Raw genomic sequence first — 22,053 nt, 5'->3', positions numbered from 1 at the left:
TATGTAGTCACGGTTTTTTTCATAACTTACGCTACCTTTAGTTCGATCAGCTTTTTAAAACCATTGGTTAATGGACTAAATAAAATTGTCTAAGGTTTGTTAGTTAATTCTGGAGCTGTCAGTGTAATTATGAGCCTGTGAGCCTCTTGGTAACTTGCCTCATTAGAAAAGCAGCTTGTTGTAATGATTTGACATAGACAACTGTGAAAGCAGCCCGGAATGTGAGACCCTGGTCATCCCACAGGTTCACAAATCCCTCATTGTCTCATTTAAGCTCTCAGATATACAGAAGACATTCTCTCTAATGCGGAAGTTCCGCTCTTGCAAGAACTTGATTAATATCTTTATTTCACGTGTGTCTTACTTCCAGGTACTGAACAAAGACAACTTGTCATGGCCGCAGAGTTTCGTTCATTCATATGTAACACACAAAACAGGTAAACAAGCCCATGAAACAATAATTCTAACATTTATTAATAAGGATGCAAGTGTTCAGGGAGGTTCAGTGAGTAGGTCTGCTGCCTCAGGCCTCCAGGGTTTGGGGATTGAATGCTGCTTGTGTCAGGGGAGCTTGCATGTTTTTAACTGTGACTGATGTGATCTCCGTGGTGTAGCCTCATACAGTCTGGGATAGCCCCCTACCCCCCTACAGTTGGGGGGTAGGGGGCTACAGTTGGTTGGAAGATGGTTGGGAACATTAATAACACATTAGAAGTTAAACATTCGGGGTAACTTTGTAGGATGGAAATCCTTGCTGACATGCTGGCTTAGTGAGAGGAAGGCAGCATCCGTCATGTTAGTCTGCCTGTGCTCTTATGCAGTGAGAGAGGAGGAGAAGAAGAAACTGATGAGGAGGAACAGCGAGCTGAAGAACGAGTGCGCCCTGCTGGAGGAGCGGGACCAGCAGCTGAGCGAGTCACTCACGGTATGTCAGAGAAGGGGTGTGCAGGCCATGTGACATGAGCATATGAAACTGTATGGCGGGATGACAGGTCAAATGACGTGAACGTGGCACTGCCTGCATTCTGTGGATTGACAGGTCACATGGTATGAATGTGGTACTGTGTATCCTCACCAGAGGTGGAACGTTCAGGTCCAGAGAGTACAAATCCAGACCAAAATTTTGTTTCAACCAACCAGTTGAGTACTCTGTGACCATGACTCTTTATACTAAACTGGCGGGTTGAAACAAAACCTCAGTCTGGATTTTTACTTTATGGACCCGAACTTTCCACCTGTGATCCTGACAGTCCTGCCCTGGCTGGAGTCTTCCACCCCCTGATGGTAGTGCCATTCTTCCATTCTTCAGTACTGTTCAGATTGGAAGAGAACATTGACACTTGCAACATTAAAGGATCCATTGCTAATTTGGAAGTTTTGTTTGGCTCAGAGAAGTAATCAATGGCTCTCTGGTCTGGTTCAGAAATGCATGGACATGAAGAGTGGCCTTCTGAGCCAGCAGAAGGAGACCCAGGCCTCTCTCGAGCGGCTGAAGGCTCTGATCCGACTCATCCAGCGAGACCAGATGATCCAGGTCACCATGACAGCTACTACCACCACCGGGGCCTCCCTCCTCTCACTACCCTGGATCAAGCCCTCTGGCACAGTCACAGCGCCCCCTGCTGGGACCTCTACACTACTTCAGAAGACCCTGCCACAGACCACGAGCAACAACTGACCCCACCTCGGTTCCACCCCTCCAGGCCCTCGCACCTTTGAGCCAAGCAGCCATCTGCCAAATCTTTGGCCACACCCTAACTCATCCCAGAAACAGACTCGAAAAATGCGTCTGTGGTACGAGTAATATCAAACGTGTCCGTCAAAAGGGAAAGATTCAGTTTTTTTTTTTAAATGAGCTGTTGTGGGAACAGAAAGGACATCCCATGTGAGATCTTCAGCAAGTATTTTTTTAAACACCTTCAGTGCTTATGAGATTTTTTTTAAACCTATCGATTTTGTTTAATGTTCTTGGCCTTAATGTATTTATGAATTTTTAAAGCAGGATGAAACGCACGCCTGTTGCAGACACGCGGGAAAGCCGTGTCGTGGTTTTAACACGTCAGGAGCTGTAACGAGCAAACGTTCCCGGATATAGGGAGAGAGACCGATAGCGCCTAGAAGTAGGAAATAGTCACAAGTAAATGGGAAGAGTGGACGCGGAATTGGGCGGCACGCTGAAACAGTAGCCAGCCTTAGCCGCGTTTGCGCCTGACCGTCTCCAGGTTCCTTTGGAAGGAGGAGGGATCAGGACGCCGTTTGGGTGTCATCACATGCATAAACATGAGCCTTCAAACAAAACCAGAGAATTACATTTTTCAGTATTAACATAGTTAAAAAAAAAGAAGTATTTAAAATTACTACGAAAATTAGCATTTTTAGTGAAAAATGTAGTATTTTCTTGCTTGTTGATAATGTAAAATGAAGTATTTGAGGAGGGGTTTGCTGTACAGAAATTGAATTGTTAATGCTGGTTTTTGTTTTTTTTTATCATTATTCTTCAGATCTTGTTTGTGGTTGCGATCAAAAATAGGTGTTTTTCCAAAAGTAATTAGTCATTCCTGTAGGCGTGCTACTCTGCATCCTGTCACTGTCCTTCCTTTACCAGTATAGGAATTATGCCAAAAAAATCCTTCATTTTTGTACTGGAAATTCTTTTTTATTGACTGTTGTCTTTCGTTTATTTAGTCTGTCATCTTCTTGTTGCATCAATGCACAGAACAGCGATTTTTTTATTGTGTGTTCCTGTGATTTTTTTTTTTTTTGAACAACACGACATTTTCCTGGGGAAGGTTCGCTTTGAGGAATTTTATCTACATGACAGTTCAAATCCACACTGCCTCAAGGAGCAATCCGTAGTTTCCTGACGTTGCTTTCTACTCTTTTTTTCCAAGTCAGAGGACATGAGGACACTTCCTGGAGTGTCCGTTTCAGGGGGACAGATTTTGCTGTGAACGTTGCATTGATTCCTACAGTTAGTCTTCCTGCTACGCCAAGGTTTTTGAGGGGACAGGGAAGGTGTCGTGACCTCGTAGCCTCCCTTTCCGCTGCTCCACATGCAATTACGTTCAGCCTTCACAGGGGGCAATGATACGACCGAAAATGCTCTGGCGAGAAGGAAATATCCGATAACGACAAACTTGGTCTTAATGTTTTTCCACATTTTTTTAATATCACAGATCAAATTGCTTATTTAGATGCAGACGATTGGAATACGATACTCGTATGAACCAAACACCGAGTGATACGAGGGCTAGTTTTTAGGCCAGAAAGGAGCAGCTACGTAAAGCAGCAGGTTCTGTCTCCCATGCGAGAAGGGGGTACAGAAATCTGCGTGAACGCGTTACGTCGACACTGCAAAAGCCTTTCTGTGTTCTTTATTTTTACCATTCATGTGCAAAGCAGCTGGAAAAAAGTCCAGTGACTTTTCAAAGGATTACAGATGTTCCGTTGCGCTGTTTGTCTGGCAGTCAGCTTCCCTGGGGAGACCTGTGTGTAAGTCTGTGGCAGGGCAAAGGCAGAGCTCTCTGGAACATGTCACAATTGGGTCTTCTAGGGCACCATTTTCTCATTTTTAAGCTTTATTTCTTGTTGGCCTTTCAAAATTCTAGGTCTTGAGTAATTCAGTTTCATTCAAGTCTACACAAGACGGTTCTAAAGGGCCTGTACATTTCCCTCTGCGAATATCCCCTTAATTACTCTTGGTCGAATTCCCACATATAGGATTGAGCTGAACGAACACGCACACACATACATACACACACGCAACAATAAGCAACTAAAACCTTTTCCCAGTATTTCCAGTTCACTCTTTGTGAAGTTGGAAATCAAAGGGAAAAAACCCTGCACTTTCCTTCCCACATCCATTGCTGATTTGAGGAACATTAACCTTGGAACAAAATGATAGCAGAAAGAGAGCTGACAGAAAGTTTAGAGAGGAACGACAGATTTCGCAGCAAGCAGCCAGTGACAGATGTTAGAAATCAGTTCAAAATTCAGTTGCTGATTTTAGTGAGTGGTTGATTTTTTTTTCCCTGACAAAAATGATCTCCTGTAAGGAAGCCCCGTGGATCATGTGACTCTGACATGGCGTGTAACATGCAGAGGCCTGGGAGGAGCAGGACGACGGCTGGAGGCGGGCGGTTAAAAGCAAGCGGACGGAAAGCTGACAAATGCAGAGCGAATCCGACACATATCAGCCGCCATCCCGACCCACAGACTGTCATACGCCTGTAGGAATTTGCCTGTTTTAGGGAACGCTGCTCTGCTGTAGGAGCAGGACCAAGAGCAAAGGCGAGGAGAAAAAGGCTGGGAATAATCCGGAAACAGGAAAACCACCCCCACACCATATCAGCCCTCCGCGTCACAACAAGAACACACTCCCACACGTCGTTTGAACAGCATGTGTGTCCCCGGCTCCGTCAACCATTTACAGAATTCTCCGGAAGAAACTGTGCAGCGTAATACAGATCTATTTTAATACACTTGACGCTATGTTGAACAAAAATGAAAGAAAAAAAGTTTTATATTCTTTTATCAAGGAACAATTGAAAAAAGGGAGGGGGAAAAGGGGTTTGAAAGTTTATCGTTTGCCAATTATGCATTCAGACATGGCTCGCGAAAAGCTTGAAGCATTTCATTCACTAGAGAAAGAAGACAGGAATTTCTCTTGAGACTCTTAAAATCGCCTTTCTTTGTAATTAAATGGGGGACTGTCCAGTAGAATGTGTACAGGGAAAGTGTTTGTCCTACATATGCCAATGTAGTTTTTTTTTTCTTTCTAATGTATTAAAGATCAGTTAATTGAAATTGATGACTGATGACGCCTAGTCTCCATTTTTTTGTATGGAGTCCTTTGAGGAACAAACGGTAATAAAAGAATAACAGCTTGAAAGCTTTTCGAGTTCATGCTAGGAAATGGTTGCTGAAGATGTATGTGAGCTCAGAGTGAACATGCCATGATGGTCGGGAATTCCGTTTGTGACGAGACCTACGTTGCGACCAGGGTTAGGGAGAAGCTCTGCATTATCATAACCCTGAACAAACAAGTGTGTGCTCTGTAAAAACCAGGCATGTTATGCTGCCAGCCACTATTAAAGATTCACTTCCTGACGTGTCATGTAGTTTCTAGTCACACAGGGAAAAAAAATACAACTGACCCTATTAAAAAAAAAAAAAAAAAACCCAAGCCTGACAGATCACAAGCCAAAATGCGACGCAACGAAGAAACCCAGATTTCTTATGTAGGGAGTAACAGGCTTTGAGAAGCGTGACACCAAAATACCCCGAGTGTCACTTAAGGTCAGGCTGGAAGAGTGGGCAGAACTGTGACCCAGCATCCAGAACGTTGTGGGCTCAAGTCCCAACCCTGAACCCTGTATAGAGGGAGCTTATATAATTCCCTCTTTGGATGGATTTCCTCCAAATGCGGTTTGATGCTCTGGTGTCTCTGCCTTGCCCATATATCGTGTGATTGCTGGAAGCCCATCCAAGGTGCCCCCTGCCTTGCGCCCTGTGCTATCTGGGATAAGCTCCAGGCTCACTGTGACTCTGTACTGGATGGGCCATTATGGAAGATGGATGGATGCAATTAAGGTCAGCAAAACTGGGATTCAATGCTTATATACCTGGGGAAAACAAAATCAAACAGAATTGGTTGAACATTTATATTAAATAATTTTTACTCATTAATCTGAAATTGGTCCTGCTGCAAGCTGGAAGTGGAAAACCCCCCCCAGCCTATAGTAAAGTAAACGAACACAATGGATAACCAAACAAGTTTATTGTAGTGGCCATTAATTTAAAGCAGCACAGTCAGTTACGTTCTCAGTCACCTGCTTGTAGTAAGAGGACCACTGCGGACCATAATGAGGCAGGGTGCCTCTCTATTAATGAACTACCACCCCCCCAAACATAGATGCAGGCACTTCCACCCTCCCCAGAGTACCACCCCTTCTCGTTCTATTGACCCAGCTTACCATCTACAGACCTCAGCCTACGCCTGTTTGCCCTAAGGCAGCAGTTTAAAGACTTACTCTGTGATTCATAGAGAAAGAGGGGAAAAAAACAGACTCCTTCTCTCTAGAGGACCAACTCTGCCCTATTTGGACCAGGAAGCAGGAAACGAAATCCTGCACTGCTTATATCCAGTGTCCCTTCATCATTGCTTTCCTTCTGATGAATAGGCCCCCTAACACAATCTAATCACATAATACTGAGACTGGATCAGTCGCCCCCACACCTCCCCCGTCCGCATGAAGGTGTATATGCATACAGGAGGACAGCTGGGCGGCTGGTGATGGGAAAAGGTCACATGGTTACATGGCAATAGCAGGTCAGTGGGTAGAGTCACCCCATCCTGGCCGATTAGAAACTATAAAGGAACATTTCAAAGAAGAAACCGCAACTTGAAAAAAACTGCACAGAACACTGACGACACCACAAAACACTCATAACTACTGGCTCAACGGGCATAATAAAAATATTAAGTGAGGGATGAAACTGATACTCAGAGTTTAATATTCACTAGGCTACCAAACTGCTACTCGGATACGCATCACTGACCTTAAAGATGGAAGAAATGGGATGGTAATGTACGTTGAGCGATAAAGAATACTATTAACATAACAGTAGATTAAAACTATCCGTCCTGCAGCAGAATAACAGAAGAAAGATCCTTGCCTTCATTATAAGATTTCATACTGGGGGAGTGGTCACTTGTGATACGAATGCTGGTTTAGCTTGGGGATCGGTCCTGTTTCTGGTGTCAGGGGAGGACACGGCGACACCAGGCCCACTAGCATTCAATGTGGTCCAGAAGAAAGTTGGTGCCTTGCCAGTGCCGGTGTGATGCCGGGCCCCTCAGGGCAGCAGCTGCTGGGCAGTTGACCGGGAGCTGAACACCGTGGGGTAATGCTCGACGATGAGCTCTGTGAAGATGTTGATGGGGGTCAGGGCGCCGAGCGACACAGAGCCATGGTTGGGCCAAATCAGATTGACGCCAAACACGCAGGCCAAGTTGGACGGGTTCATCTTGTTGATGATGCTCTCCTGAGAGACCTGGAAGTTGAAGGACAGGAGGAAAACCAAGAGAGATCGGAGAAGGATGACGACAGTTACTAGACAAACCATCTCTGTTCAGTGCTGCCAGAGCTACTGAATCATCACACTAAACCGGAAATGTGGCACGTTTTCACAACCCCAGGGGTTCATTCCCTTCCAAGAGCCCTGGTCGGACCTTCCCAGACGGCTCCCGTACTTGTATTACCTGTAGGTGTGTCTTACGCAAAGCATGTCGTACAACACATCCCCCCGAAGACGACGTACAGAGCCCCCACACCCCAGCTTCCAATCTGACTTCCTGCTTACAGAATAGCAGCGGAATGCATTGTGAGTCATTATCCACTATTCTTCCTAATTAAAGCGGCTTGTCATGGTGACTAATTACTCCAGCGGGAATAACCAGGGAAGATTATTCAGTTTTACAAATTGATTATCCACAGGGTTCAGGCAGCACTGAATGCAGATGAAGGCCATGCTGGTGAGCCGATTCATACTTAACTACGAAAACCAAAGTGATCCTCCATCTGCCACTTGTGACACAGAAACGGTAACATTACCACAGTTACTCTCACTGCTGATTAATTTCACATACCAAATGATTAAACTATTATTTAATTGCATGCCTGTAACTAACAAACACAGTACTAATTAAATTATCTGTATTTACTGAATCTTACAAGTGAACATGCAGAAACTGTCCAGGAGAGGGCAGTCTGCTAATGCCAGTTCTCCCCAGACAGATTCTCCTGGGTTCAGCAATTATGTCCCTGCTCTAGAGACTTCCTGAGTTCCTCCTGGCAGTTTATTTATAGCCCAAACCCACCAATCTCTGTGGGCTATTGGACTCAGTTGTCCTCTATTGCTGTATAGGACAGAGGCAACACATGAACGTCACACACACTAAACCATGACGACCTAAGACCAATGGATCGAGCTCTTAATGCAAAACTGTCAATGTAGCTTACATGCAGTAGACTGTTGTATATTGTGAGCTTTATCTTACTTAGTATACTCACCAGATACCCTAAGGAGGCTACAAACACACGCAAAGAAGTGTAACAAAGGCCTGTGATGCAATGTGACGCAATTATGGCCCACTGGCAACATCCTCACCATGTGCAAGAAGCAGATCAGGTACTTCAGGACCAGGAAATTGTGTTCGGGGAGGTGCTCGACCATCCGCTTGCAGGTCGTGACCCGCAAGCTGCTCTCAATGCCTGTAAGGCAGACAACAAACATTCTATTTTGAGTCACACCATCGACAGCCTGGTACAGCATGAAGTGTCCATGACTAACAGTGAATTGAACCATCACACTGGACTATGGATGGCACACAGACTAGGAGATCTGACCGATCCCAAGCTGATATCTTCAGCTCCAAAACCATCATAAGCATCTGACACACTAACTCATGATGTCCTGCACGGGGTTGTAGAGGGCGAAGGTCAGCAGCGGCTGGGGCAGCTCCCTCAGGAAGGTCTTCAGGATGACAGCTGGGATGTGGACATCTCCATAACGGTCGTAGTCCACTGGCTTCCCTATAAAAGAGAGAGGCCCTGTTGCTCCATGTGTGTTCCAGAATGTTCAGTATTGGGTCTGTCTCTTGTCAAACAATCTTAAACTTACACGTCTCAACTCACATGCTCTGCAGTGGTGTTGTCAGAACCAAACAAGCAAGCCAATATTACCTAACAGGCTATCTACAGGAAAGAATAAACCAATAAGCAAGAATAGCTAATTACATGACTTACATCTAGGCCTGTCACGATAATCATGTTATGGACTTATCGCACGATACATGGACAAAACCTTAATTTTTTCTCACATCGATACTGGCAAATTGTGTTTACGTACATATGAACACTCCCAACATTCGAACCAGTCGCGCTACTTCTGCTCTCTAGTCTGCCGTGTTGCAGGTGTGACTCAGAGCCGGTTCGCGCTTCACGTGAAAGCGAACACCACAGCACACACGTCTCGGTGCCGCACTCTCCACGGTTTAGCTCAAGTAACGACGTGTTTACCTTCGGGCCCCTCATTTAATCAACAGAAACAGGCAACGGCACCACATCGCAACATTCTGTAGTAGGCCTTTTAGCGATTTTATTTCTAATCCTTAAAATTTTTTTACTGAAACCTAAAACAAAACATTTAACTAAATACCTTTACATCTTTAGAATGAAAACTAATGAACCCACACGTAAAATTAAGATAGACTTACTGAACTTAAAAAATATAAAAACTAAATTAAATATGAAAATCAAAACAGACGCAAAAAAATATATGGGTATGGCCATCTACTGTTACTTTTTCCGTGGCCAATGGACGATCCAAGTTAGGTTGTATGATGCTTGTAAAGGAATAAATTACTTTCTATACCTCAATGCCAAAATGTTGGATAAATAATGCAGGCTTTAACAGAACCCGAGAGTTCATTTTTTTTGGTTATGTAGTTTGTTTTATATAGAATATTTACTTTTTTTATATTCCAATTCCAAAGTTTTCTTAATAAAAGCTCATTAGTCAATGAAAGGGCGTACTTGCAGTATTATGCCATTGTATTACCATTATATCAGTGGCATAAAATTATCATAAAATGCAATTATTTCTGGGACAATATGTCGTCCATCAGTTATCATGAAAGGCCTAGTTACATTGAGGGCAGCAATGCACCACATGTTTTGTTTCATCCATCCAGCAATCAGCTGAAGTTTCTGAGCTTGCCTTGCATAGACAGTGCAGGAGGATCAAGACTGATCATTCCCAGCGAGTCAAGGACTGAACTCAGGCCAGAAGTGACACCTCAATGAGCATAACATACTTTTGTTACACAAAAGCCTTGTAAAGAACAAAGAAGAATATGAAGGAATTGAGGTCTCCCACGTCCTCACAGACGGCTAGATTGATGTGCTCCGCTCCATCCCACACCAGGCCAGGCCAGGGACCAACTCTCACCCTGGTTGTAGAGCTTCTGAACGTCCTTGATGTGCTGGACACGAGCCGACCTCCTGAAAATGCCCTCAGTGCGGAGGCCTGACAGCAGACAGACAGGACAGCCCTAACTTTAACCATAAGTAACCAAACAAAATACGAGACTTTTGACATTTTTAGTTTTTTGATTGCATTCACAGATCCTTGTGGGGACCTGAAAGATGGTCCCTACAAAGTCAAAATAACAGGGTTTTATTACATTGTGGGGGACATTTGGTCCCCGTAATGTAATACAAACATAATATACACACATACACAGTTCTGCTTATTTAGTTTTTGCCCACTATCACACCAAACAGGAAGGAGGCGAAATTACATTTCCCCCAATTAACATTAGTCAGAACATTTTCTGTACAGTGATGAATTCATGTTACAGCTAAAATGAACTGACTGTATGCATCCAAAAACTTCCTGTAAACTGGGCAGCATCCAGAGGACCAAGATATGAACAACAACAAGATCTACTTAATTTACTAGTCAAAATAACTAAACAATTCCCAGGACTTGCCCCATCTGGAGCAGGCATAACATTTGTAAAAAGTAAATGCACTGAAGTGACAAAATTATAACATATTTAAAAAGAATGTCCATTTGAATAATCTGAATTCCAAAAAATAAAGTCCACATTCTGCAAGGTGGCCACAAAGCACTCTTGTCAGTAATTAGAAAAATAATATTTTAATATTTATTATACTAATGAAGTTATTTGTTTCTGTACTTGTGAAAACAACAGGCTATAATCTTAATTACCAACAACATAATTAAAATAAAAAGAACACTGCCCAAATTGGAGCAAATTCTGCTGTAGCAACTGAAGATAGTGGTTTTAATGAAGCAGTTGCAGCTAGAAAGCTCACACTGATGCCCAAACATCTGAAAGTGTTCGTCACTGTGTGGAACGATTTTGCAACGATTTGCGTATTCCTCCAATCTTAAACTCCCACAAATGTATCTGGTGCTTTCTGTAAACACACCGATAACGGTCCGCTATCTGAATCTGACTTGCGGATTGTCTGCTTCAAACGTGATGCTGAACCTGCTTAAGTGGCCTTGTTACTCTTCGCAAAAGCAGGTCAATGGTTTGTGGTGTTGCTGTCTTTCGGGGTTGTATCCTTACTGCAGAAAACCCTGGCGACTTCAGCAGGAGTCGTCTTCTCAACTAGGTTACTCATCTTTGTTGCAGAAATTAAGCTGGTCACTACACAAATTAAAGTGCGCTCCAGGCCTAGGATATATTTCTCATTTATTTCATGCCATTAAACACATGTGTGCAATTAAATTGCAAGGTTACTGATTATCAGTTCAAAAATTATGTTGTGCAGCACATTTGTTGACAATGTTAATATGGTCATATTACCCAAAACGGGCATTTTAAAGACACTAATACGCTTAACCACATGTGTGGACATCAGGAGAAACATAACACATGAAGAACGTGCAAACCCCACAAAGAGAATGAGGGCAGTACTTCAGACTCCAAATCCGGCAACTGTGTGGCAAATCCGGCAATGCTACCGCATCATCTTTGGGACTATAAATTAGAATTAAACAGATTTAAAGTGAATTTTGAAAGCAGACGATAGACATGATACCTTTCTCTTTGAGGTAAGCGACGGTCTGAGATATCACCAATGGAATGATCATGTCTTGGTTTTTTTCCCGGATGCTGAAGGGGAGAAACAGGCATGGATCCAGGGGTGAGCAGACTCCTTCATTTTTCGTCCCTCGGTTCCACAAGAACAGAACTTAAGAGGGGGCGTGGGACTGACACTTACTACTGCAGGCTCACCCCGAACTGCTGGGTGGGGAGCGGCGGTCGGGGGGGCGGGACCTTCATGGGGGGAGGCAGCCCACCCTTCTGTGCCACACGCAGTTTTTCGTCATGCCTGTGGGATGCAGTTACATCTCACACTAGCCACGTTTCAGGAGAGGAACTGAAGAACTGCCGCTACATTAAAGCATCCTGTTGGGAATCCCTATCTCATGTTCACAGTTCATTTGAAAGACATTTATTTTATTCAGAAAATTTGTCAGAAGCGATGCATAAATGAGGCAAATAATACTTTAGCCAACTAAGCATAAGTGCAGCCAGGCTGAGCTTCCTGTGAACGACCAGTAACAGTGTAAGTAGCACAATACACTACAAACACAGAAAAAGAACGCAAGACACCTATTCAAATTAACACGCACGGCAGAACACTAAGAGCATTCACAGACCAGCTAATGAATCATATGGCGCCTGAAAACAGAAACCTATCAAAAAACTGCAAGAATCGATTTTTTACTTCCATATTTTCATACTAGTAGGGTTCATTAAAATGCGGTCACTCATCTCCAGGGCCAGCCCGGGGTGTTCTGGCACCCCAGGCGAGATTCTGCTGAGCACCTGCTCTTTTGCGCCCCCTTGCATATAGAACAGGCTGACCTTGGCCATCTCTGTGTAGGAGGATAAGAGGTGCTTTAGCTACAGGAACGCCCACCTCAAAATCAGAACAACATACCGAAGGACATCAGGGGGAATAATGAGCTGGTCGTAGTTGAGGTGGTCCCGTAGCTCCGCCAGATAATTGACATACGTCAGCTTCTTCCCAAACTTGTGACTATGAGAAAATAAAAAAAAAAGTTAGTGTATGTAAGCCATGTTACAGAAGCCAGCGAGTTCGCAATCTCTGCTCTGAATCATTGTAAGAGACGTGTGGAATTACCTGATAAGAGGCTTGAATATATTCCATAAGACTCTGATGAAGTTGGTCGGATGAACAACATACAGGGCCTTCAGGTTTTTCTTGTATCTGGTAACAAAACATTTCATGTGAGAAGGTTCAAGCTGAATATCCACCCAGCAACTCCACTCAGCCACGTGCCTCAACACCGGCTCTGTGCATCTTAGCGGCACAAAGAAGGATAAGAAATCAGGGCAATTTTAGTTCCATTTTAAAAATTTGTTTCTATTTAAATTTTTTTCTTTCAATTTTGATTCCTAGATTAAGTTTTTTTTTTTTTTTTTTTTTTTTTTTTAAAAACTGCAGATTTTATCACCAATTGTATGAGTAACTGTTTCGGTCGGGGTTTGTCTGCACGCATTTGCATAAAACGTTTGTCTGCATGCATTTGCATAAAACGCGCATCGTTAGCACTACAAACTAAAGACCCACATTCAAAGCCGCCCTTTGATTGGTAGGAGGTTCTATCATCATAAAGGTAAAAAACAGAATCTGATAATTTTCTACTCATTTTTATTTGCTAGCTTTACAGTTTTTTATCAATTTCATTTAAAAATTTTGCGTCTCATGCTTTTAGTTTTGCTTTCATTTCGATGAATGAAACGCTAGAATGAGGAAGGGAGTTTCCAGAGGACCTACTTTCGGTCAAACTCCTTGTAGGCGTTGCTCAGCCAGCGAAGCGAGGGCTTGTTGGTGCTGCGAAGGCCATAGTGGAAATAGACTATGGTGTAGTCGCTCTCTACGTACTGGTCCAGGGTGTACTTCAGGTACCTGCAAGAGGAATGCGCATGAAGGTTAATCCAAGCTCCTGACTACCAGAGAAATCCACAGAGGAGGGAGGGAACTCAGAGGCTAATGGTTTATGCCTCTTAAACCCAAACCACAAGTATATTGCCCTCATTCTGGTTCACAGAAGGGCACAGTGATCAGGAAATTCTTCCGGACTTTCATGTCTAGGACAGCAGGTTCCACAAGGTCCCAGATATTCTTTACATGAGTGCAAGAAGGACCAATAGCCAATTAAACACTACAAAGCAGGTAACCAAAACAAAACTGGCCAGGACTGAGTCCTAGTAATTAAAATACTATTATGGCTACATACAATGCAAAGCAATGGTCTATCTGATGAACACTCAGTAAAGATTTCTGTATTTATTATTGGGCAAATTATCTCAGAATAATGGAATAAGCAAGAAAACACTGTAAGTGAGGTGTCAAGATGTATCAGTTACCGTATTTTAATAAGCTAATAAAGAGATGACTGAATACCAACGATTTTCGCAGAGAACGCTCGCTTATGCACAGCTACTCCGCTCTGTTCATGTAGAAGAGAGAAGGCACCTCTGCACTTACTCCAGAAGCCGCTGGTGATTCAGCTGGTGGGAGGGGGGCATGCAGCAACAGCTGAAGATAATCAGTTTCCTGCCGTAGTTGTCGTCTCCTGGAGAGAATGTGTCAGTCAGCCTGTCCCTGCCTCTCTGCAGCAACCGCCTCATCGCACCTGTCTGCTTAGCATCATCCAACTTCCCTGTCTGCAGACATGCTGCTTTCCAAGGTGCCACTGGCTGAATGACTCGCGTGGCGAAAACAATGTTACTTGAGAACACAGTATTTCTGGTAAGCCAAAGATGTATTAAATTAAGGAACATACAAAAGTACAATGTAAAAAAGAATAAAGACTCTTCTATATAAGGCTTCAATGTATTAATATAATATACTTAATATATTAAGTTCAATGCTATTTATATGGTGCATTCAAGAGGGATATGATGAACCCAGTTGGTGTGTAAACCAGAACATCTTGCCGCAACTAGGATGAAAGTTTGCCTCACTCCGGGCGAATTCTGCCAGCCAAAACGGACTTTTTATGCATTCCTCGCCCCTCCTGCCCAGGGCTCACCTGTCACTTGGAGGATGCCGTGACGTGCCACATCATAGTATGGGTGGGACGTGTCCTGGCTGCTGGGGACACCAGGGGGCGCCAGCGAACACCCTTCCGGTTGCTCCTGCTCCGCCTCATCTTTCTGCAGTTCTGCAAGGCACAGTGGGTGGCCATTACACACTCTAAAAGGACCTGAGACTGTGTTACATAATAGCTGCACTACCAGAGCATTGCTTGGGATCGAATTTCACAAAGCAGGGTGTGTATAAACTGCGTTGCATAAAATAAAATATCACCAGTCTAGTGTGTTGCTCAGTTTTGGCACCAAAAGCCAAATCTGAAACGGAGCAGTCATTTGGGAAAGGGGCGGAGTACAGATCTTGGCTTTTCTAGAAATTACCCAGCACATACAGCTCTGGCTTGACCACAGCTCACATTTCCTTAGTGTGTAAGGCATAACTATTAAAAATTATTACTTTAACATACAGTATCCATCCATCCATCCATTGTCCAATCCGCTTATCCTCCTGGGTTGCGGGGGGTCCAGAGCCTATCACGTAAGCTATGAGCACGAGGCAGGGAACAACCCAGGATGGGGGGCCAGCCCATGACAGGGCACATACGGTATCCTGATGATAATTTAGCTTAATTCCCATCAATGCAGATAGCATCTATCGCAGCCATTCTTCCACAATCACAGTTACAAAGATTTGTTGACAAATCAAATGACCATCAGTATTTATCCAGACTCTGTTTTCACAGTCAAACAGGAAGTGGTCTGGAACCAGGAAAAAGAAACAAAAAACCTCAGCAGCTTACAAATTCACCAAAACCGAATGATACAGCAAGAATGACTTTTCTCCAAATGTACAGGAGACGTGCGGCTTCTACAGCACAGATGCAGATGCGCCAAATGCCAGAAATACTGGTATATTAATAATCATGCGGACAGTGGCAACAGGAATTCTACAACCATCTACAAATCCCAGCATGCAGTGCCTAAGCAGCACTGCTCATATCGTGGGCGGTCCCAAATGCTAGGATGCTTCATCCAAAGAAAAGCAGTCAGAATGACCACGATCCTGCCGTCACAGCAGTTGGCCATCTACAATGTGCGGAAAGTGGGCACGTCGCCCAGCCCCGGGGAAAACGCCGGACCACTCCCACTTGGCATAACTAACGCCGCGCCACCGACAGCCCCACGACAGCAGCTGGGCTTCAAACAGCGATCTCAAGGCAAGGACCCCTCCTCTCCCACCAAACGTGCCATCAAAGGCTTTGCTGCAAAGAAAAACAAAACTAGCATCAGTTTTAAACGAGTCACTTCCCCATTCCCGACACGAGGCAGCGGCTCATTCCAGCAGGCCTGCAGCGTTTTCCAGGAAAGCAGTCTTGAAGAAAAATGGGCTCTTGGGATATATTAACCCTTACCATGGACCGCAGAGTGCATCTGAACAAGGGGGGGGGGGGGGGGGTAACGGAGGAGGGGGACATAAAGTCATGTCGGTTCGCATATGAAAAGCTGATACAACACTTTGCTTAAAAGACATGGATATATTCAAGCCTTCATGAAGATTTATCAGTTTGCATTAAATTATTTGCTGGTCCTTTGTTCAAGATTAGAGCATCATTTCAAATGCAGTGATGAACAAACGTAACCCCGACAACACCCCCCCCCACCCCCATTATCCTAACTTTACCCTGAATAGTGATATGTGGATTCAAAAGACCAATTCAGTTTGAAAACTATATCACATGGCAAAATGATATCACATGACAAACGTGTGGTTATTATTTCTATTTATAAAGATACAAGATGTCCAATAGACAGAAAGACAAACGGATGGGCAGACAGACAGTACTGATCCTGAAAGAGATTACAGGCGTTACAACATAAATACCACAAGGCCATTACAGGCACAACATAAATAAACACGAGTAACGGGAAAAGACGATTAGGACGCTTTCCACTGCAGCAAGAGCCGTAATTTTGGAACGATATTTTTTGTACTTGGAGCCATTCCACTATCCGGAAAATAGTTTATAGTTTATAAGTGGAGAACATTCAACATAACTGCCATCATGGCCAGGGCAGGCTGTCCTAGAAAGTTCAGCCCAAGAACAGACGGCAAGATGCTGAAAGACGACTCCAAAAATCCTAAAATGTCATCACTGATCACACGGGAGGTTCTTGCCACAGTTGATGTCAAGGTACATGCATCTACCATCAGAAAGAGATGCAGAAGTTTGATTTACATGGGAGGTGAGCAATGAGGAAACCCCTGCTGTCAAAAAAAACATTTGGTCAGCACTGAAGTTTGCCAGACCACCGAGACAAAGACCGGAACTTTTGGAACAATGTGCTTTGGACAGATGAATCTGAAATTGAATTATTTGGACACAGTAACAGAGGACATGTTTGGTGCAAACCAAAGACAGATTTTGAGCAACAGAACCTCATACCAACTGTGAAGCATGGGGGTGGAAATGTCATGGTTTGGGGCTGCTTTGCTGCAGCAGAACCTGGCCAGCTCACCATCATGAAATCCACTATGAATTCTTCATCATGTCAGCGGGTGCTTGAGGACAATGTGAGATCATCTGTCCAGAAGTTGAAGCTGAAGTGGGGGTGGACCATGCAACATGACAATGACCCAAACCATTCCAGTAAATCCACCAAGAATAGGCTTAGAAGAATGAAATGTAGAATTCTGGAATAGCCAAAGGGGGACATACTAGCTATTAGGGCAGAGGGTGTCCGAACTTTTTCCTCAGTAGGAATTGGCATCTTAGTTAATTTATTTTGTCAAATAAGTGAATTTGTTTCTTGTTTTTGCGTAGGTGATGAAATTACATCACCGTTATCTACAAATATAATTTGAAACAAGACTTAATATTGATATGTTGTACAAAGACGTCTCAATAAAGTTCTACATATTTCATGGGGTGTCCTAATTTTTTTCACATGACTGTATATTGTGGTAGGAAGAATAGATGACAGGAATTTTTTTTTTGAGTAATATAATTTTTTTTATTTTGAGTAATATAACAGGATATATTTAATATAGTAGAATCCTAGGGATGTGATTTTGTAATAAATATTGGGGTATTTATAAAGCAAAAAGAAGTTAAATTACTCAGAAACCCATCAGCAAGGATGAAAATGTGATCGTCTCTGAGAACGCATGCAGCAGTCATGGAGGTAAACTTTAAGCTGATTTTTAAACATTTATTAGATATATAAGTAGGTATAAAAGGAATAATTATTAAAACTGCAAACTGATTTTAATATTTAATTTAATATTCAATACTAGCAAAGCAACAATTGCACATGCACAACATGCGATGTTGGTATTAATATCACACGTCTTCCAGCCGTAATATACTATAGCCATTTTTCGAGTTCAGTACAAAATACCCGCCTCGTGCTGTGATGTCATTCAGCACCGGTTCCAGTTTTAACACCTCAAAATAGTGTACTTATGGCTACTTTCTTGAAGTACCAAAAGTACGGTACCTGGTGCGGTTGAAAAGCACCCTTAGTTACGAACAGAGGATTTATTAATCATGTTTGCAACCAGTAAAGGCACTTTATAAAACAAACTTAAGCATGACATAAAACGCTAGCAAAGCTGGCCTAGACTTTAACCAAACAAAATCACAACTGCTCCATCGCGGAAAGACTCCTGGAAAACTGGACAATTAAGTCACAATGGACATGATCACTTGTGACTCTGATTGAATGCTTCAGGCCAAGATCAAGGCATTTAAAATACTAGCATCCATTTTCTATCACAATTCCATCAAAAACAGAACAATAATATACACTGTTTGAAATTACATCAGTGGGGGGGGGGGAATCAATATTAATTAAATGAAGGGGTGAATGGTCTACCTATTTCTGCCAGCTGCTCCAGGTCAACCGGTAAGTTCATTCTTGTCAGCGAATATACAACTCTGATATGCCGCCTTCTTGATAGTTGACACCACTAAAATAGAGAATAACATTTTATGACAGAGGACAACTTCAGGCAGTCATTCCTGAAGAGACAGAAAAGAGTTACAGTTCAGTTACACCAAATGAAAAACAGCCTCTCGTAAAAATAACATGATGCCCGAACATTGTTTTTTTTCTCCTCTCTGGCAGGATCAAAATTTTATGAATTTGTTGTGTAAAAACATCTGCTGCCCGAAGCAGACGCGCCTCCGCGGTGCTTTACACACTCCTGCGTTTGCCTTTGGGTAGATGGAGGTTTGATAAACAGGACCGTTTTACGCGGCCGAGGAAATATACGGACAGGTTGAATGGGCTGGCAGGGGCAGCCATTTTGTTATGATCGTTTTGCGACCCTGTGGAAAAAGGGGACATTTCGTCTACAGAACAAAACAACACAAAACAAAAACAAAAACAAAACAAACAAATCATGGATGAGATGAAGCGATTTCCCTTTTCACCCCGGGACTCGCTTCTTCCCTGACGGCACAGCAAACCTCATAGGGCCCCCAAAATAATCAAAAATACATTATAACATTTACCATTTACATATAACAATATGCATCTGCGTAATATTAAGGACTTTTGCTGATGCATATACGGAATTCGCACTACCAGTGGGTATAACATTCATCTCAGCAAATTTTCCATGTTTAGTATTTAGAAAAATAAAATACCCCTGATCTATCCGCAGCTGATAACAGTCAACATATTACAGTATTTAACATAATTATGGTCTTTGTGTTTGACAGACTACTATATGAATTGATATGAAAATGTCAGACACAGACATATCGCTTTCTCCCTTTTACGCTCCTATGTGGGTTTTAAATGACATTTCTGCAGTCGGCGAGGCTTCCGAAACACGCAGAGATTATAAACCTGAGACTATGCCAACCGGCGACGTGTCGTTGACAAATACAACTTAAAAGATTAAAAGAAATATTTTTAAAAATATATTTCAGAAAAGTACACAATTCTGGCGCCTGGGATTTTCTCCTTGTAATCCATGTACTCTCCCCAAATGGCTTTCCAAGTAATGCATTAGATGTATTAAAAACTGGAGTCATGATCACGATAAAGCCAGAAGAAAACGAATGCGAAAGACGCAGACGTATGAAATGCTCATAGCAGAATAACTCCTTGATACAAAATGCAACCGGCGCTGATCTGTATATATATATACACACCATTTATTACAGCATGAGCATTGTCCACAATCTGCGCCAAAACAGTCCGTTTAAGCGTATCATTAAGTAGCGTCAGGGAAGTTACCTGAGCCCATTCCAAAGCCAGCAAATAAAACCCCACGTGTCTCTAATGCATTTCCACTGGAAATAGATTTTCGAGCTATACTGATTGTTTGCAAACACCGTCGGACGGCTATAAATCGCTAAATCCAGCACATACCTCTGGGTCACTCAGTAAAACACCTCAAAATCATTCATTTCTCCAGATACTCGGATCGGTGTTTCAGGGAGATACCGAAACTTAGGACAAACTTTGCGCGCATGCGCACCTCCCTCCACGCCCTTGGCCTTTCCCACCGGTGCGGAGTTGTCAGGCCTGCAGTTTTACCGCCCAGATGGGCTATTTTGAAAACACAGTTGGCGGTAAATATTACGAGGTTGCCGGTTTTGGGGCTGCTTTCATAATGTTCCACGGCAGCGGACTGTAAGGGGTAAAAAGAATTCATAATTATTATGCATTCAAGTGGCTCCTAATGCTGAATAATACTGAATCGCAAGCCACTTAAAGTCCAGAGACGGACGTACATGGAAAGCGGGCATCCGGAGTGACACTCAGGCTTTCAGACTCTCACGCAAGAAATCTTACGGCAAATTTATATTATTCCATTATAAACCTATAATTAGCTACATCAGAAGCAATGGGGGTAGTTTGCAAACTCTTTACGCTATTTACAAGGTAATAAAACTGTTACAAACGTGTGCATGTGTGTAGACTGATCAGGAATTGAAAATCTGACAAAAGTTGGCAAACCTGGGACGTCTGTGTGACGTCACCATCGTGTATTGTGGTTTTAAAATGTTGAACATTAGAATGTGATCAGCATGCAAAATACCGAATATAGATCATGCAACTTGTGGTCGCACGTACGCGCCGATACAGCAAATGCGGTCACTTGAATGTGATGATCAGGCGGGTCAGAACGTTGGTTTGCTGAAATGACAAAATTTACCACCGGGTCGCTGCTACTAGCCAAGCCAGAAAGCACACAGTTGGAGGGGGAAGGGCATCTACTACTAATTCTTCTCACCTTCCTGCTGAAGCTTGTTACATATTCTATTGATTTGTCCACTGATATGTTTTAAACCGATTTTTGTTTTACTTGTCTTGGAGTTTTTGCCATTCTCAATAAAATAAAGTGTATGTCTACCTGATTCGTAGTGACACTGGCATTGATTACAGGGTTGTGAATATTGGTTCTCATAATATGCAATGATTTTTTTTCCTTTTCATATTGGTGCCCCCAGGACAAGGCACAATAAAATGACTGCTGTGCGACCGGAACCAGAATAGGACCTCGAACCGCAGCTTTAGTTCGGCGTGCATCGTCCAATCGAGTCCACTGGTCAGTGGCACCTTGTTTGTTATCGTTATTCGTCGGTCCTCACAGCTAGCACACACTAATGACATGCAGGCAGATAGGAAATATCGCAAAATTCATTGATGGGTAAATAAAAGAAGTTTATCGAGAGTACAGAGCCAGAGCCCATCTGGTTTGATCAAGCCTAATTAGACAAAAATGACCACGCCACGGCAAATGAGGTGGAACGAAAAGTCATTAACCTTTTGACATTTTACATTTTAGGAGGTGCAATATCGACGGAACGCTTAAGTCGCTAATATGATTTGGTTGACTGAGCAACGTTGGGCAGGGAAAATTGTTCTTTCAAAAATACTTTGTTTCTATTTGCAAATAAATTTAGGAGTTGTAGCGGTAGGATGGAATTTGTCTGTGTTTAGCCAAACATAGGGAAAGAAGCGCAGACATTTAAACAGAAAAATGTATTAACATTTATTTAAAATTGGAGAAAACCTTCATGTAAAAAAAATGGCTGACGCCTACCATCTAGTGGTGGAAGTGCGATAGACGTCGTGGATTTATCGGGCATGCTTTTGTCAAGCCGTTGGATGAAGTGCCGTGAAGTGTTTGTATTCGAGATCATCAAATTTTGTCCGTTTTCAATCCCGGCTCTGTATATTTTCAGGAGGAATTGCTATGTTTTGTTAGAACTCACATCTCCCACTGTTCCACGCGTAAATGATATGCCAGCTCTGAATGCCGATTGACCTTGTTCTTGCATGCAGGCACGACCTTTATTTGCTTTACCTTGTTATGTTTTGTGTTGGTTTACATTGGTGCACCATATATTGTTTTG

At 43.0% G+C, this 22,053-nt stretch overlaps 2 protein-coding genes across 6 annotated transcripts in view; one reads left to right on the top strand and one right to left on the bottom strand.

Annotated features, from left to right (window-relative positions):
* LOC125740237 (PHD finger protein 21B-like) overlaps window positions 1–3,825 on the top strand; it is a 70,414-nt gene extending 66,589 nt beyond the window's left edge. For both annotated transcript variants that reach the window (XM_049011139.1, XM_049011131.1), the window contains 3 exons: window positions 371–437; window positions 822–925; window positions 1,424–3,825. In XM_049011139.1, coding sequence (XP_048867096.1) covers window positions 371–437; window positions 822–925; window positions 1,424–1,678 — 426 coding nt within the window. In that variant the 3' untranslated portion in view covers window positions 1,679–3,825. The remainder of the gene's footprint in view (window positions 1–370; window positions 438–821; window positions 926–1,423) is intronic.
* Window positions 3,826–5,764: 1,939 nt separating this feature from the next.
* On the bottom strand, window positions 5,765–20,444 carry LOC125740247 (rho GTPase-activating protein 8-like). 4 transcript variants are annotated; one of them, XM_049011150.1, is made up of 14 exons: window positions 20,425–20,444; window positions 20,274–20,321; window positions 18,551–18,644; window positions 14,674–14,805; window positions 14,127–14,214; window positions 13,413–13,544; window positions 12,756–12,842; window positions 12,552–12,650; window positions 11,826–11,936; window positions 11,643–11,716; window positions 10,015–10,092; window positions 8,469–8,597; window positions 8,173–8,276; window positions 5,765–7,056 (listed from the first exon to the last, which is right to left on the bottom strand). In XM_049011150.1, the coding sequence occupies exons 1-14, from the start codon at window positions 20,437–20,439 to the stop codon at window positions 6,859–6,861; spliced, it is 1,389 nt and encodes a 462-aa protein (XP_048867107.1). In that variant the 5' UTR covers window positions 20,440–20,444; the 3' UTR covers window positions 5,765–6,858. The 4 variants fall into 4 exon arrangements, with proteins under 4 accessions (XP_048867107.1, XP_048867123.1, XP_048867130.1 ...); XM_049011166.1 differs by lacking the exons at window positions 20,274–20,321; window positions 20,425–20,444 and adding an exon at window positions 20,060–20,216; XM_049011173.1 differs by lacking the exons at window positions 20,274–20,321; window positions 20,425–20,444 and adding an exon at window positions 19,925–20,065.
* Between the last annotated feature and the right edge of the window lie 1,609 nt (window positions 20,445–22,053).

This window comes from Brienomyrus brachyistius, chromosome 1 (assembly GCF_023856365.1).
Source record: "Brienomyrus brachyistius isolate T26 chromosome 1, BBRACH_0.4, whole genome shotgun sequence".
Lineage (NCBI taxonomy): Eukaryota > Metazoa > Chordata > Actinopteri > Osteoglossiformes > Mormyridae > Brienomyrus > Brienomyrus brachyistius.
The sequence above is the reverse complement of the archived record's forward strand: the minus strand, read 5'-3'. Positions and strand labels throughout refer to the sequence as shown.